The following is a 13,966-nucleotide window of genomic DNA, read 5'->3' as shown; positions in this document are numbered from 1 at the left end:
GTGCCTCATTCAGGATCTTGATTTATTAGTTAAAACATTCTAGAGGACCGGGCACATCCGTTTATTACAGAGACAACTCATTGATTTCAATAATAGCCGTGTAATGCCTTACTTCTCTCGTGGGGGAGCTGCAGGGAAATCCATGTAATTTGTAAATTAATTTTCATGGTAAATCTATACTCTATCATTATAGTTTTGTCATTCATGCTTTTATGGGGATACAGGAAAGATGTATATCTTTGTACCGTGTTAGCCAGTAGATAGAAAAATATTCAGGATTGAGAGTCCTCAGTAGTTGATACCTTTTAATGGCTAACTGAAAAGATGGTAATACATTGCAAGCTTTCGAGACTACTCAGGTCTCTTCATCAGGCTAGACTAATACAAAATCTGACTTCAGATTTTGTATTAGTCTAGCCTGATGAAGAGACCTGAGTAGTCTCGAAAGCTTGCAATGTATTACCATCTTTTCAGTTAGCCATTAAAAGGTATCAACTACTGAGGACTCTCAATCCTGAATATTTTTTTATGGGGATAGCCATCTTTGAAAACTCCTGACCCTTTTCCTCTGTCAGAACAGATCAATCACACAGGTACCAACAATCAGACCTCTGTCATAAGCTGACAGTTCACAACTAGACATCCCCTTTAAAAGACAATTTGAGTATGATATGACTGATGTGCGTAAATAACTCTAATTTATCCAATGACTGACCTGTACCTGGAGAAGTAGAGACTGTTGTGCCTGGAAAATAAGATTAGAGAGAATTAATGGGGTGTCTGGGTTAAAAGTTCATAGGGAAAAATGAGATAATAAAGAGGGATGCCCCATTACGAATCTTCATGTTTTAGAGTATGTAGCAAGGAGTGACTTTTACTCTGGAGGACCGGGCATGTTTGTGCATTACACAGACAGCCGCCTGATCTAAACAAGAATTCTGTAATGCCTTATTACTCCAGTGGGGGCACTGCCGTTGTATTAGACAATTCTGATTACAGCTGATTGCCAGTGTTTTCTTGGTATCATTTTACTGCCTTGAATTTTTTAACAGAAAAATATTAAGATAGAGAATATTTTTAATGACAGAACCAGAAGAATCCAGACAAATCTTACACAGAATTTTACGAAAATAAAAGTGTAGAAGAATCTAATAGTATGATTGACCATTACTATAAATTGATGGTAAAGACTGACCTGTACCAGTAGTAGTGACTGTTGTGCCTGGAAACAAATAAAAGAAGAAGATTAATGGGGTGTTTAGTTTATAAATTCCACAGGAAATCTGGAGATAATAAAAAGCGGTCAGTCATTCAGGATCCTAAGCTATTAGTTAAAGCATTCTAGAGGACTGGGTACATCCATCTATATATATAAAGCTGAGTGTATGTATGTGTGTGTGTATGTCTCAAGCGACGCCCACTGCACAGAGCCCCGCCCTCTCCGTATAGCCACAGGGAAGGGAGCCCTTGGTTCAGGGACACCAGACAACAATTGTGACACACAGCTTGGCCTCACATACATTGCACACACAGTTCTGTTGCGGGGACCCCCAGATCCCATGTATAAGGGGTAACTACACTTCCCTCAGTGATGGGATATAAGACCCTGCTCTGTGACACGAGCTGACACTTCAACTCCAGCATCAGCACAGCCCTGCGTCTGACTCCTCCTCCCAAGCACATGACTTGTCACATGGTCGTGACATCATCACGTCCTTTAGCTGCCCATGATCTCTCGCATCTACCGAGAGTTCAGGCAGGAAAGAGAGGAAAAAAGTAGCAGCAGCAGGTGGCACGGGGCGGTGCCATCCTCTCCGGCAACAGTGATGGCCCCTCTCTGCTCGCCGCCACCAATGTGTTGATTGAGACATAAAGCCCAGAAACTCGCCGGACCCAGGAGTGGATCTGTGCACCAGCTGCTGGCTTGGCAGTAAGGAGGAAAGAAGAAACCCACCACACACAAGCGGAGCCCCTGATGTCAATCTGCGATGGAGAAGAGCAGTGACATGAACACCAACATCATGTTCACCAGCAGGAAGAGGTGCAAACCCGTGCAGAAGGAGTAAGTCACACCCATGCCCCGCTACTGGTCCCCGCAGGCCTAATAGGGGTTAATGGGAACTATCTGAGAGAGGCAGAGGGTCACTGCTGGCATGGAGGGGACGCGGCAGTGCTGGCATCAAGAAGACGGGGCAGTGTTGGCATGGAGGGGACGGGGCAGTGCTGGCATGGAAGGGACGGGACAGTGCTGGCATGGAAGGGAAGAGGCAGTGCTGGCATGGAGGGGACGGGCCAGGCAAGTCTGCCCAGTGACACTGCCTGCCACTGTGTGTATATAAAAGCTGTGCTGCAGAAAAATGCTATGTATAAAGGAGGAGCGTGAGATGCCGGAGGAGGCTGTGTAAAAAGAAGGAGCATGAGGTGCAGAAGGAATAAGGCCTCTTAACTGCCATGGTTATTTGTTATAACTAACCACAGTTAGTTACTATGCCCGGGTAACGCCGGGCTCTTCAGCTAGTTCATTATAAAGACAGCTTATTGGTTCAATAAGAGCTGTGTAATGCCTTACTTCTCCTGTGGGGGAGATGCAGGGAAATTTGTGTAAATGAATTTCATGGCAAATCTATATTCCTTTATTTTCTAATAAATGCTTTTATTGGGAAAGTCATCTTTGGGAAACCCTTACTCTTTTTCTTTATAAGAACAGATCGATCACACGGATTCCAACGCTCAGATCTCTACCGTGAGCTAACAGTTCATAACTGGACATCCCCTTTAATAGAAAATCTGAGTGAAATATGTCCAATGACTTCTGTGTGCAAAACACCCTAATTTATCCAATGACTGACCTGTACCAGGAGAAGTAGAGACTGTTGTGCCTGGAAAGTAAAGCTCCATAGGGAATACAGAGATAATAAAGAGAGATCTCCTATTAAGAATCCTAATCCACTAGCCAGAGAATCTAACCAAGACCGCCTTGTACTTGGGACGACCGGGCACATTTGTGCGTTACACAGACAGTCCACTGATTTAAATAAGAATTATGTAATGCCTTATTTCCCCTGCGGGGGCACTGCAGTTCCTCAGCTAAACCTAGGTCCATGAAGTTCAACCTTTCTCCATCAATTGTACATTTTTTGTCACTAAATTATCTATAACCCACAATGTGATGTGTACTGAGGAAATCATCCAGACCTTTTCTAAAAACTGTTTTTGTGTCTGCCATTACTACCTCTGAGTTAGACAATTCAGATTACAACTAATCGCAGGGGATCCTTGCGGAGGGGATCACTGTGATTAGTTTATAGTCTATAATTTTTTTAATAAAAAAAGATAGAGACGATCTTTAACAATAGAACCAGGATAATTCAGATGACTATTACACAGAGATGAGGAGAAACATGAAAAAAAAGTCAAAAAAGGGGCCAAGAAAATCACTGATTATTACTAGATATTGATGTGTAGGACTTACCTGTATTAGGGGAAGTGGAGACTGTTGTGTCTGGAAAATAAATAAAATGAGAAAATTAATGGAGTATCTGGTTTATAAAACCCACAGGAAATCTGGAGATAATAAAGAGCGGTTCCTCATTCAGGATCCTCATCTATTCGAGCATTCTGGAGGCCCGGACACATTCGCTCCTTACAGTGTTTTTATTTTCTGCATTTGTGTTTTTTTGTTTTCTTTTCTCTCTCTCTTCTCTTCCTACTCTGACTGTGTGACGGTGTTCCCACATGATTTTGATTAATTAGTTAGCATACAACAAGATGTGGCTTGGTGGTTTGTAATGGGGATGTAACACCTCAGTATTCATGCTCACGGCGCCAGAAATGCATCAGAGCGGTTCCTGTACCACATCATCCTTGTGTGGATTTTTAAAGATATGTATTTGGAATAAAGCTTAAAGGCTTCTCTCATGAAAAGCATTTGCTGCCGGCTACCGCCTCGATTCAGCTTAGTTACTTTCTCCAAACCAAAAAACCTGAAGCAATCCATAATAACCTCGTGTTTTTTTTTTAGTGTCGAACTGTTCTGTAAATAACATGGGTAGTTTCACAGCTGATGAAGGATGAAATATTAAAACAACATTTAATTGATAGGAATAGTCATCTTTGTACACCACCCCACCCCATTTCCCTATTTGAATGGATCAATTACGAGTCCCAACACTCAGACCTCTGTCGTGAGCTGACGCCTCAAAAATGCACATTCCATTTAATAGAAAATATGAATTATGTGTGTAAATAACTCTAATTTAATCATTGACTGACCTGTATCAAGAGAAGTAGAGAGTTAATTAATGAGGTGTCTGGTTTACAACTCCATAGGGAATACTGAGATCATAAAGAGGGATCCCCCATTCAGAATCCTCATCTATTAGCTAGAGAATGTAAAAAAAAAAGCGTCTTTTTCGCCGGAGGCCCGGACACATTTGTGCATTACATGGACAGACTACTGATTTCCATAACAACTGTGCAATGCCTTATTTACCCTGTGGGGGCACTGCAGTTGAATTAGACAATTCAGATTACAGCTGATTGCCGGGTTTATTGTCTAGAAATTTGTGATCAGTTTATGGTCTAGAATTTTTTTATATGAAAAAAAAAATAAGACAGAGAACTTATTTAACAAAAGAGCCAGAAGAATCCCAAATTATCTTAAGCAGCTTTGTAGGAGAATAGAGGTCTTGAAGAACGTAGTGTTATTACTGACCATGAATAGAAATTGGTGATATGGACTGACCTGTATTAGGAGAAGTAGAGACTGTTGTGCCTGGAAAATAAAAAGGAGAAAATTAATTATGGAAAATGTATACTCCATCATTATGGTTTTGTGATACATGGATTTTTGGGGATAGTCATCTTTGGACACCCCCTAGTCTTTTCCTATGTTAGAATAGATCAAGCACAATGCTCCCAACACAGACATCTGTTGTGAGCTGACAGTTCAAAACTGGACATCCTCTTTTATGAAAATTTGAGTGTAATAAGTCCAATGACATATGTGAGTAAATAACCCTAATTTTTGCAATGACTGACCTGTACCAGGAGAAGTAGAGACTGTTGTGCCTGCAAAATAAAGATAGGAGAGAATTAATGGGGTATCTGGTTTAAAACTCTAGAGTTAATACTGGGATAGTAAAGAGGGATCCCCCATTCAGAATCCTCATCTATTAGCTGGAGAATGTAATAAAGAGTGCCTTTCACTCTGAAGGACCGGGCATGTTTTACACATACACCCACTGTCCACACGAGTCCAGGGAGGCATGGGGAGTGAGATGATATGGCCCACACAGCCATTGATGTGGCACCACACTTGCTCAGAATCCTGACTGACTGAGAGGCCCCTTCCACTAGCACCAATGAAACAGAGTGCTGCCAGCTCGGTAGTACTGCCAACAGTTCCTCATTATATATAAGCCTGGTCCGTTAATGGAATTATATCTGGTCAGAAACCAGCCCTGGTAGCATAGGAAGTTAAACTGAGAAAAGGACGTATAGATTAGTGGATCGAGATAAAAATGTAATAAAGTGCGCCATTCACTCTGGAGGACCAAGCAGGTTTGTGTGTACACACACAGCCCAATTTTTTAAATAAGAACTTTGGAATGACTTATTTCCCCTGTGGGGTTCAAATAGACTATTCAGATTACAGCTGATCACTGAGGATTATTGTGGATCGTTACCTGTGATCAGTTTATTGTCTATAATTTTTTTTAAATATAAAAAAAATTAAGATCTTCTCTCACAACAGAACCAGAAGAATTCAGATGAATCTTATTCAGATTTATAATAGAAATAGAGGTCTGGAAGAATTTATTAATATTTCTGATCATTTACTAGAAATTAATGGTAAGGACTAACCTGTATTTGGTGAAGTAGAAACTGTTGTGCCTGGAAAACATATAAAAAGATAACATTAATTGGGCATATGGAATATATAAACTCCACAGGAAATTGGGAGATAATAAAGAGCAGTCCCTCATTCAAGATCTCCATTAATTATGTAGAGCATTCTAAAAGATTGGGTGCATCCGTTCGTTAGAAAGGCAGCCCATTGATTTCAGTAAGAGCTGTGTAATGCCTTACTTTTCCTGTGGGGAGCTACAGGAAAATCCATGTAAATTGTAAATGAATTTCATGGTAATTCTATACTCTATCATTATAGTTTTGTGATACATGCATTTATGGAGATAGCCATCTTTGAACACTCCAACACATTTTCTCTGTTAGAAGAAATCGATCACACAGGTACCAACAATCAGACCTCTGTCATAAGCTGACAGTTCAAAACTGGACATCCCCTTAAAAGAAAATTTGAGTGGGAATTGACTGATGTGCATAAATAACCCTAATTTATGTAATGACTGACCTGTTCCAGGAGAAGTAGAGACTGTTGTGCCTGGAAAATAAGATTAGAGATAATTAATCTGCTGTCTGGTTTAACAAACGGTAGAGAATACTGATAATAAAGAGGGATCCCCCATTCAGAATCCTCATCTTTTAGCTAGATTATGTAGCAAAGCCGCAGAAATCTAGAAATTAATGGTAATAACTGACCTGTACCAGGAGAAGTAGTGATTGTTGTGCCTGGAAAATAAATACAGTAAAAGAAGATTAATGGAGTATCTAGTTTAGAAAATCCACAGGAAAGTGGCCGAAAGCGTTGGCACCCTTGAAATTGTTCCAGAAAATGAAGTATTTCTTCCAGAATTGCTATTATACATGTTTTGTTATTATGTATGTTTATTATCTTTGTGTGTATTGGAATAATTAAAAAAACTGAGAAAAAAAGGCAAATTGCACATAGCTTCACACAAAATCCCCAAAATGGACGGGACAAAATTGTTGGCACATTTCCAAAATTTTAGGCAATCAATTTTGTTTCAAGCATGTGATGCATGTTCAAACTCACCTATAGCAAGTAACAGGTGTGTGCAACATAGAAATCACACCTGAGACCATATATAAAGAGGAGAAGTTGACTCAAACTTTAAGTTGTGTGTATCTGTGTACTACACTAAGTATGGAGAACAGAAAGAGAAGAGACTTGTCTGAGCACTTGAGAACCAAAAATGTTGAAAAATATCTATAATCTCAAGGTTGCAAGTCCATCTTTACAGACCTTCGTGTTCCTTTGCAAACAGTGTGCAGCATAATCAAAAAGTTTACAACCCATGGCACTATAGCTAATCTCCCTGGACGTGGACCGCAGATAAAAATTGATGAAAGGTTGCAACGCAGGATAGTCTGGATGGTGAATAAGCAGCCCCAATCAAGCTGTCCTTCAGGCTCAGGATGCATCAGTGTCAGCGCGAACTATCCGTCAACATTTGAATGAAATTAAAGTCTATGGCAGGAAATCCAGGAGGACCCCACTGCTGACACAGAGACATAAAAAAGCTAGTGTGCAGTTTGTCAAAATGTACGTTAGTAAGCCAAAATCCTTCTGGGAAAGCGTCTTGTGGACAGATGAGACCAAGTTAGAGCTTTTTGGCTAAGCATATCATTCTAGTGTTTAACAAAAATGGATGAGGTCTACAAAGATAAGAACAGTACCTACAGTCAAATGTTGTGGAGATTCAAATATGTTTTGGGGTTGTTCTGCTGCCTCTGGGACTGGGTGCATTCACTGTGTGCAAGGCATCATCAAATCTTAAGATTACCAATGGATTTTGGGTCGTAATGTGGTGCCCAGTGTAATAAAGCTGGGTTTGTGTCCCTAGGTCATGGGTCTTTCAGCAGGACAATGACCCCAAACATACTTCAGGAAGCACCCAGAAATGGAAGGAAACAAAGCGCTGGAGAGTTCTGAAGTGACAGCAAAGAGTCTGTTCTTAATCCCATTGAACACATGTGGAAAGATCTTAAAATTGCTGTTGGGAGAAGGCACCTTTCAAATATGAAAAACATTGAGTAGTTTGCAAAAGAAGAGTGGTCCAAAATTCCAGACGAGAGATGTAAGAAGCTTGTTGATGGTTATAGGAAGCAATTGATTGCAGTTATTTATTCCACAAGTGTGTGCAAACAAATATTAAGTTGATGATGTCAACAATTTTGTCTGACCCATTTTGGGGGTTTTGTTTAAAATTATGTCTAATTTGCCTTTTTTTCCCTGTTTTTTTTCTTGCTGTTCCAATATACACACAGAAGAAATAAACATATGTATAGCAAAACAACACATGCAATAATTTTCTGGGATATATACTTCATTTACTAGAACAATTTCACGGGTGCCAACACTTTCGGCCATGACTGTACATCCATTCATTATAAAGACATCCCACTGCTTTCAATAAGAGATATGTAATGCCTTACTTCACCTGTGGGGGAGATGCAGGGAAATTTGTGTATATTGTAAATTAATTTCATGGTAAATCTATAATCTTTAATTTTCTAATAAATGCATTTATGGGGAATGTCATCTTTGGACACCCCTTGCTCTTTTTCTTTATCAAAACAGATCGATCACATGGATCCCAACAATCAAACCTAGGTCGCGAGCTGACCATTCGTAAATCAACATCCTCTTTGATAGAAAATCTGAGAGATATATATGTACAGTGAGTTCTGTGTGAAAAACATGCTATTTTGTTATAATGACTGACCTGTACCAGGCGAAGTAGAGACTGTTGTGCCTGGAAAATAATTATAAGGGAGAATTAATGGGGTTTCTGGTTTAAAACACCATAGGGAATACAGAGATTATAAAGAGGGATCCCCTCTTAAGAATCAGTATGTAACAAAGAGCGCCTTTTACTACGAAGGACCGGGCACGTTTGTGTATTACACAGACAGCCCACTGATTTAAATGAGAATTGTGTAATGCCTTATTTCCCCTGTGGGGGCACTGCAGTTTCATAGTTATGTAGTTTTTTAGGTTGAAAAAACACCTCGGTCCTTCAAGTTCAACCTTTCTCCACCAATTGTACATTTTTTGTTGCTAAATTATCTATAACCCACAATGTGATGTGTACTGAGGAAATCATCCGGACCTTTTTGAATAGCTGTTATAGTGTCTCCCATTATAACCTCTAAATTAGACAATTCAAATTACAACTGATTACAAGTGATCCTGGCGGAGGGAATAACTGAATTAGTTTATGGTCTAGAATTTTTTTTTTTATAAAAAAGTAGAAGATAGAGAACATTTTTAACAACAAAACCAAAATAGTAGAAACATGAAAAAAGTCTGAAAGAGATAAAAAGAAAGATTACTGGCCACTGCTAGATATTGGTGTAGGACTGACCTGTATTAGGGGAAGTAGAGACTGTTGTGCCTGGAAAATAAATAAAAGGAAAAAATGAATGAGGTATCTGGTTTATAAAAATATGAATAAGAAATCTGGAGATACTATTAGTTAGAGCATTCTAGAGGATCAGGCACATTTGCTCCTTTCAAGGACAAACCATTAATTTTTATCAGATCTGTGTAATGCCTTACTTCTCCTGTGGGGGAGCTGCAAGGTAATCCATGTAAACTGTAAATTAATTTCATGATAAATCTATACTCCATTATTTAATCATTATAGTTTTGTGATCAATGTATTTACGGGATAGTCATCTTTAGATATCTCCTCTTTTTCCTCCATTAGAATGGATCAATCACCAAGGTGCCAACACTCTGTTGTGAACTGACAGTTCAAAACTGGGCATCCCCTTTCATAGAAAATATGAGTGGAATATGTCCAACGGCTAGGGTTTGTAAATCACCCCAAATTATCTAATGACTGACCTGTACCAGGAGAAGTAGAGACTGTTGTGCCTGGAAAATGAAGATAAGAGACAATTAATGGGGTGTCTCTTTAAAACTCCATACTGAGGGAATACTGAGATAATAAAGAGGGATCCGCCAGAATACGTAATAAGGAGCTCCTGTTACTCTGGAGGACCGGGCACATTTGTGCACTACATAGACAGCCCACTGATCTCAATTATAATTGTGTAATGCCTTATTTCTCCTGTGGGGGCACTGCAGTTGAATTAGACAATTCAGATTACAGCTGATTGCAGGAGATCCTTTCGGAAGGATAAGTTTATGGCCTAGAAATTTGTGATCAGTTTATGGTCTAGAATTTTTTTTTATATGGAAAAAAAATAAGATAGAGAAAATATTTAACAACAGAACGAGAAAAATCCAGATAAATCTTAAGCAGAGTTGTAGGAGAATAAAGGTCTTGAAGAATGTAGTAGTATCACCATTACTAGATATTGATATGTAGGACTGACCTGTATTAGGAGAAGTAGACACTGTTGTGCCTGGGAAATAAATAAAAGGAGAAAATGAATGGGGCTTCTGGTTTATAAAATCCACAGGAAATCTGGAGATAACTAAGAGCGATCCCTCATGCATCATCCTCATTTATTAGCTAGACCATTCTAGAGGACCAGGCACATCCATTTATTACTAAGACAGCCCATTGATTTCAAGTGTTGTGTAATTCCTTACTCCTCCTGTGGGGGAGCTGCAGTGTAAATTGTTAATGAATTTCATGGTAAATCTATACTCCATTGTTTTATTCATTATAGTATTGTTATAGGTGCATTTATGGGTAAAGTCATCTTTGGACACTCCCCTACCAGAATCCCCTATTAGAATGGGTCAATCACACGGGTCCCAACACTCAGACCTTTATCATGACCTGACAGTTTGAAACGTTTAATCCCCTTTAACAGAAAATGTGAGTGAAATATGTACCATAGAATTACTGTATGTGTGTAAATAACCCTAAATTATCTAATGACTGACCTGAACCAGGAGAAGTAGTGACTGTTGTGTCTGGAAAATAAAGATGAGACAATTAATGCTGTGTCTGGTTTAAAACTCTAGAGTTAATACTGGGATAGTAAAGAGGGATTACCCCCATTCAGAATCCTCATCTATTAGCCAGAGTATGTAACCAGACAGATTTGGGCATTACACGGGCAGCCCATTGATTTCAACAACAACTGTGTAATGCCTTATTTTTCCTGTGGGGGCACTGCAGCTGATTTAGCCAATTCAGAATACAGCTGATTGCTGATGATCCTTGCAGTTTGATCCCTTTGATCAGTTTATTTTTTATAAAAAAATTTTATGTAAAAAAATATTAAGATAGAAAATATCAGAATAATCCAGATGAATCTTATACAGATTTGTAGGAAAACAGAGATCTGGAAATATTTCTTAGTGTCACTGACTATTAGTAGAAAATGATAGTAAGGACTGACCTGTATTTGGTGAAGTAGAAACTGTTGTGCCTAGAAAATAAATAAAAAGAGAAAATTAATGAGGTATATAAAATCCAATGGATATCTGGAGATAATAAAGAGCGGTGACTCATTCAGGACTGGGCAACTTTGAGCATTACACAGACATCCCATTGATTTCAATAAGAATTGTGTGATGCCTTAATTATCCTGCGGGGGCACTGCAGTTAAACTAGACAATACAGGTTACAGATGATCACTGGATCACAGGGATCCACAAGGATTGATCCTTGTGATCAGCTTATTATCTAGAATTTTTATATAAAAAATATTAAGATAGAGAAGATCTTTAATAACTGAAAGAGGAAAATCCAGATGAATATTTGGCAGATTTGTAGTAAATTATAGATTTGAAAGAATTTACTAATATCACTGACCATAACCAGAAATTGGTGATACGGACTGACCTGTATTTGGTGAAGTAGAAACTGTTGTGCCTGGAAAATAAATAAAAGGAGAAATTTAATGGAGTATATAAAATCCACATGAAATCTGGAGATGATAAAGAGCGGTCTCTCATTCTGGAGCCTCTACTTAGAACTTTCGAAAGCACCGGGCACATCCGGGTCATTACACAGACAGCCCATTGATTTCAATAAGAGCTGTGTAATGCCTTATTTCTCATGTGGGGGCAGTGTGGGGAAATCAGACAATTTCTTCCAGGTCCTCCTGCATTACAGATGATCACTGGATGTCTTAGCAGGAAGGATTTCTGTGGTTAGTTTACTATCTGGATACCTTTATAAAAAAGGGATTTTCCTGTATGGAGGACATACTTAAAAACACAAGCAGAAGAATCTTGATGAATCCGATACAGATAAGTAGGAAAATATACTTAAGCCCCATGCGTTTCTGTACATCTAGCATGTAAAGCGACATGGGGTAGTATAATTAATGTTAATATAGCAATTTAAAGTACAATAAGCATATTGTGTGTTCCCGCATGAGGATAAAGACAATAGGCTTAGTACATACTATTATAGAACAGTTAATGTTTGGGATGAGCCCACAGGTGGGGGGTAGTGCTAGTGAAAAGCAGACACTTTCTGGTAGTAACTCGGTTAGTGAAGTACAGTAACAAACTCAAGTTCAAGTTCAGTGGGCTGCTATTGCCGGAATGTACCTATTGATCAAGGCAGTGGGAGGCTGTACAAGAATCCTGTGTGGAGATTCCGACTTCATCAGGAGCTCAAGGCCCAACATAGGAGCTAAAGAGCGCATCATGACCTCTAAGTAAGGCACAGGGGAAGATGGATGTGGAACCGAGTGAAGAAAAGATAATGGATCTTGGGTGTACTGCGAAACTGGAAAACTGGACCGGATATCCCTGTGGTTGATGGAGCCAGTGGGCATAGCGATCGTCCAGGAGGAAGGAATGGTAGGGCTGAAGATGTGTTGTGTTAAGGAAGGAACAACAAGTGTTGTGTCCTATCCCACATGTTACAATCTGATGAACTTGAATCATCCAGTACATTTCTGCTTGTTGAAATGAGCTTGTTGAAAGGGGCTAAAAAGATTATTGGCCGTTACTAGAAATTAATGTGTGGTACTGACCTGTGTTAGGGGAAGTAGAGACTGTTGTGTCTGTAAAATAAGTAAAAGGAAAGAATTAATGGGTTATCGAGATTATAAAAGTCACAGGAAATCTGGAGATAATAAAATGTGGTCCCTTATTGAGGATTTGTATCTATTAGTTAGAGCATTTTAGAGGATCAGGCACTTCTGTTCATTGCAAAAACAGAACATTAATTTCAATCAGGACTGTGTAATTGTCATGATTGTGGATTCGAACCCTTGACTCTGTTCTGTGGTCGGTATCTGCTGAGCCACAACAATTACTTCTTTTCTTTGGATATTTTATTTCTGTTATCTTTGTTTCAGTCTGTTTTGGGTGTTTTTCATTTACTCTGTTTATCTGTCCTATCACCTTTTGGATGCAGCTTTAAATTTCTTAGGGAACTGCTACTGTAGTGATCCTAGGAGCTGCTAAGGACATGGACATTCAGAGTAAGACGTTGTCGAGTGGGGGCACCAGTTTCCTAGTCTGAACAGAAACCTGTCAGGTTCAGGTATTTGTCTCCCTGGTATGTACGTTACCTGTGTGAATGTACTTTGTCAGTCATAGCAGTAATCCAGAAGAATCTTCTTGAGATTTTCAGGAAAATTGAGGTCTGGAAAAATGTACTGTATTTTTCTAACTATAAGACACACTTTTTTTGTCTTAGGCTGGAGTCACACTGCCCTAATGCTCATGCGAGAATTGCATCGTAAAACTTGCCCTGGCCGGCACCTCTCCTGACCTGAGCTTGACAGCTGCATAGTAATCCACTATGCTGTCATGCTCAGGTCAGGAGAGGTGACGCCCAGTCCATGAAGTGCGATGCGATTATCGCATGAGAAATATGGCAGTGTGACTCCAGCCTTATAGTGCGAACGTAGGATTACCGGGGGGTTGCGGCAGTGGTGTAGCAGTGGAATCAGTGGCGGCAGAGGTTTGGTGATGCTGCGGCGGTGGGTGATGCGGAGTGCACCTGAGCAGGGTCCCTTCCTCAGGACGCTGGCGGCAGAAATGTGTCCACGCCACGGCCCAGTGTCCACGTCGTGACCCGGTGTTCATGTCGAGACCCAGTGTCCACTCCGAGCAGAGCAGAGTGCATCACTGGTTTCCCTGTGGCCATCTTCCTGAAGCCGCGGGACACCGGAGGCTCCAGGAGGA

The 13,966-nt window shown here is 39.8% G+C and overlaps 1 protein-coding gene across 50 annotated transcripts in view; it reads right to left on the bottom strand.

Moving 5' to 3' along the window:
• The window catches only part of LOC141051825 (uncharacterized), a 91,254-nt gene that overhangs the window by 36,295 nt on the left and 40,993 nt on the right, over positions 1–13,966 (bottom strand). For 20 of the 50 annotated variants that reach the window (XM_073548856.1, XM_073548858.1, XM_073548876.1 and 17 more), the window contains 17 exons: positions 12,805–12,834; positions 11,658–11,687; positions 11,212–11,241; positions 10,751–10,780; positions 10,231–10,260; positions 9,737–9,766; positions 9,252–9,281; positions 8,610–8,639; positions 6,562–6,591; positions 6,374–6,403; positions 5,866–5,895; positions 5,041–5,070; positions 4,745–4,774; positions 3,473–3,502; positions 2,850–2,879; positions 1,196–1,222; positions 716–745 (listed from right to left, as the gene is read on the bottom strand). In XM_073548856.1, the coding sequence (XP_073404957.1) occupies positions 716–745; positions 1,196–1,222; positions 2,850–2,879; positions 3,473–3,502; positions 4,745–4,774; positions 5,041–5,070; positions 5,866–5,895; positions 6,374–6,403; positions 6,562–6,591; positions 8,610–8,639; positions 9,252–9,281; positions 9,737–9,766; positions 10,231–10,260; positions 10,751–10,780; positions 11,212–11,241; positions 11,658–11,687; positions 12,805–12,834 (507 nt within the window). The remainder of the gene's footprint in view (positions 1–715; positions 746–1,195; positions 1,223–2,849; positions 2,880–3,472; positions 3,503–4,744; positions 4,775–5,040; positions 5,071–5,865; positions 5,896–6,373; positions 6,404–6,561; positions 6,592–8,609; positions 8,640–9,251; positions 9,282–9,736; positions 9,767–10,230; positions 10,261–10,750; positions 10,781–11,211; positions 11,242–11,657; positions 11,688–12,804; positions 12,835–13,966) is intronic. The other 30 variants (XM_073548881.1, XM_073548898.1, XM_073548896.1 and 27 more) reach the window with 24 other exon arrangements.

This window comes from Dendrobates tinctorius, unplaced genomic scaffold (assembly GCF_039654945.1).
Source record: "Dendrobates tinctorius isolate UK_male_01 unplaced genomic scaffold, ASM3965494v1 ptg000158l, whole genome shotgun sequence".
Classification (NCBI taxonomy): domain Eukaryota; kingdom Metazoa; phylum Chordata; class Amphibia; order Anura; family Dendrobatidae; genus Dendrobates; species Dendrobates tinctorius.
This window is presented reverse-complemented; position numbering and strand designations above follow the sequence as displayed.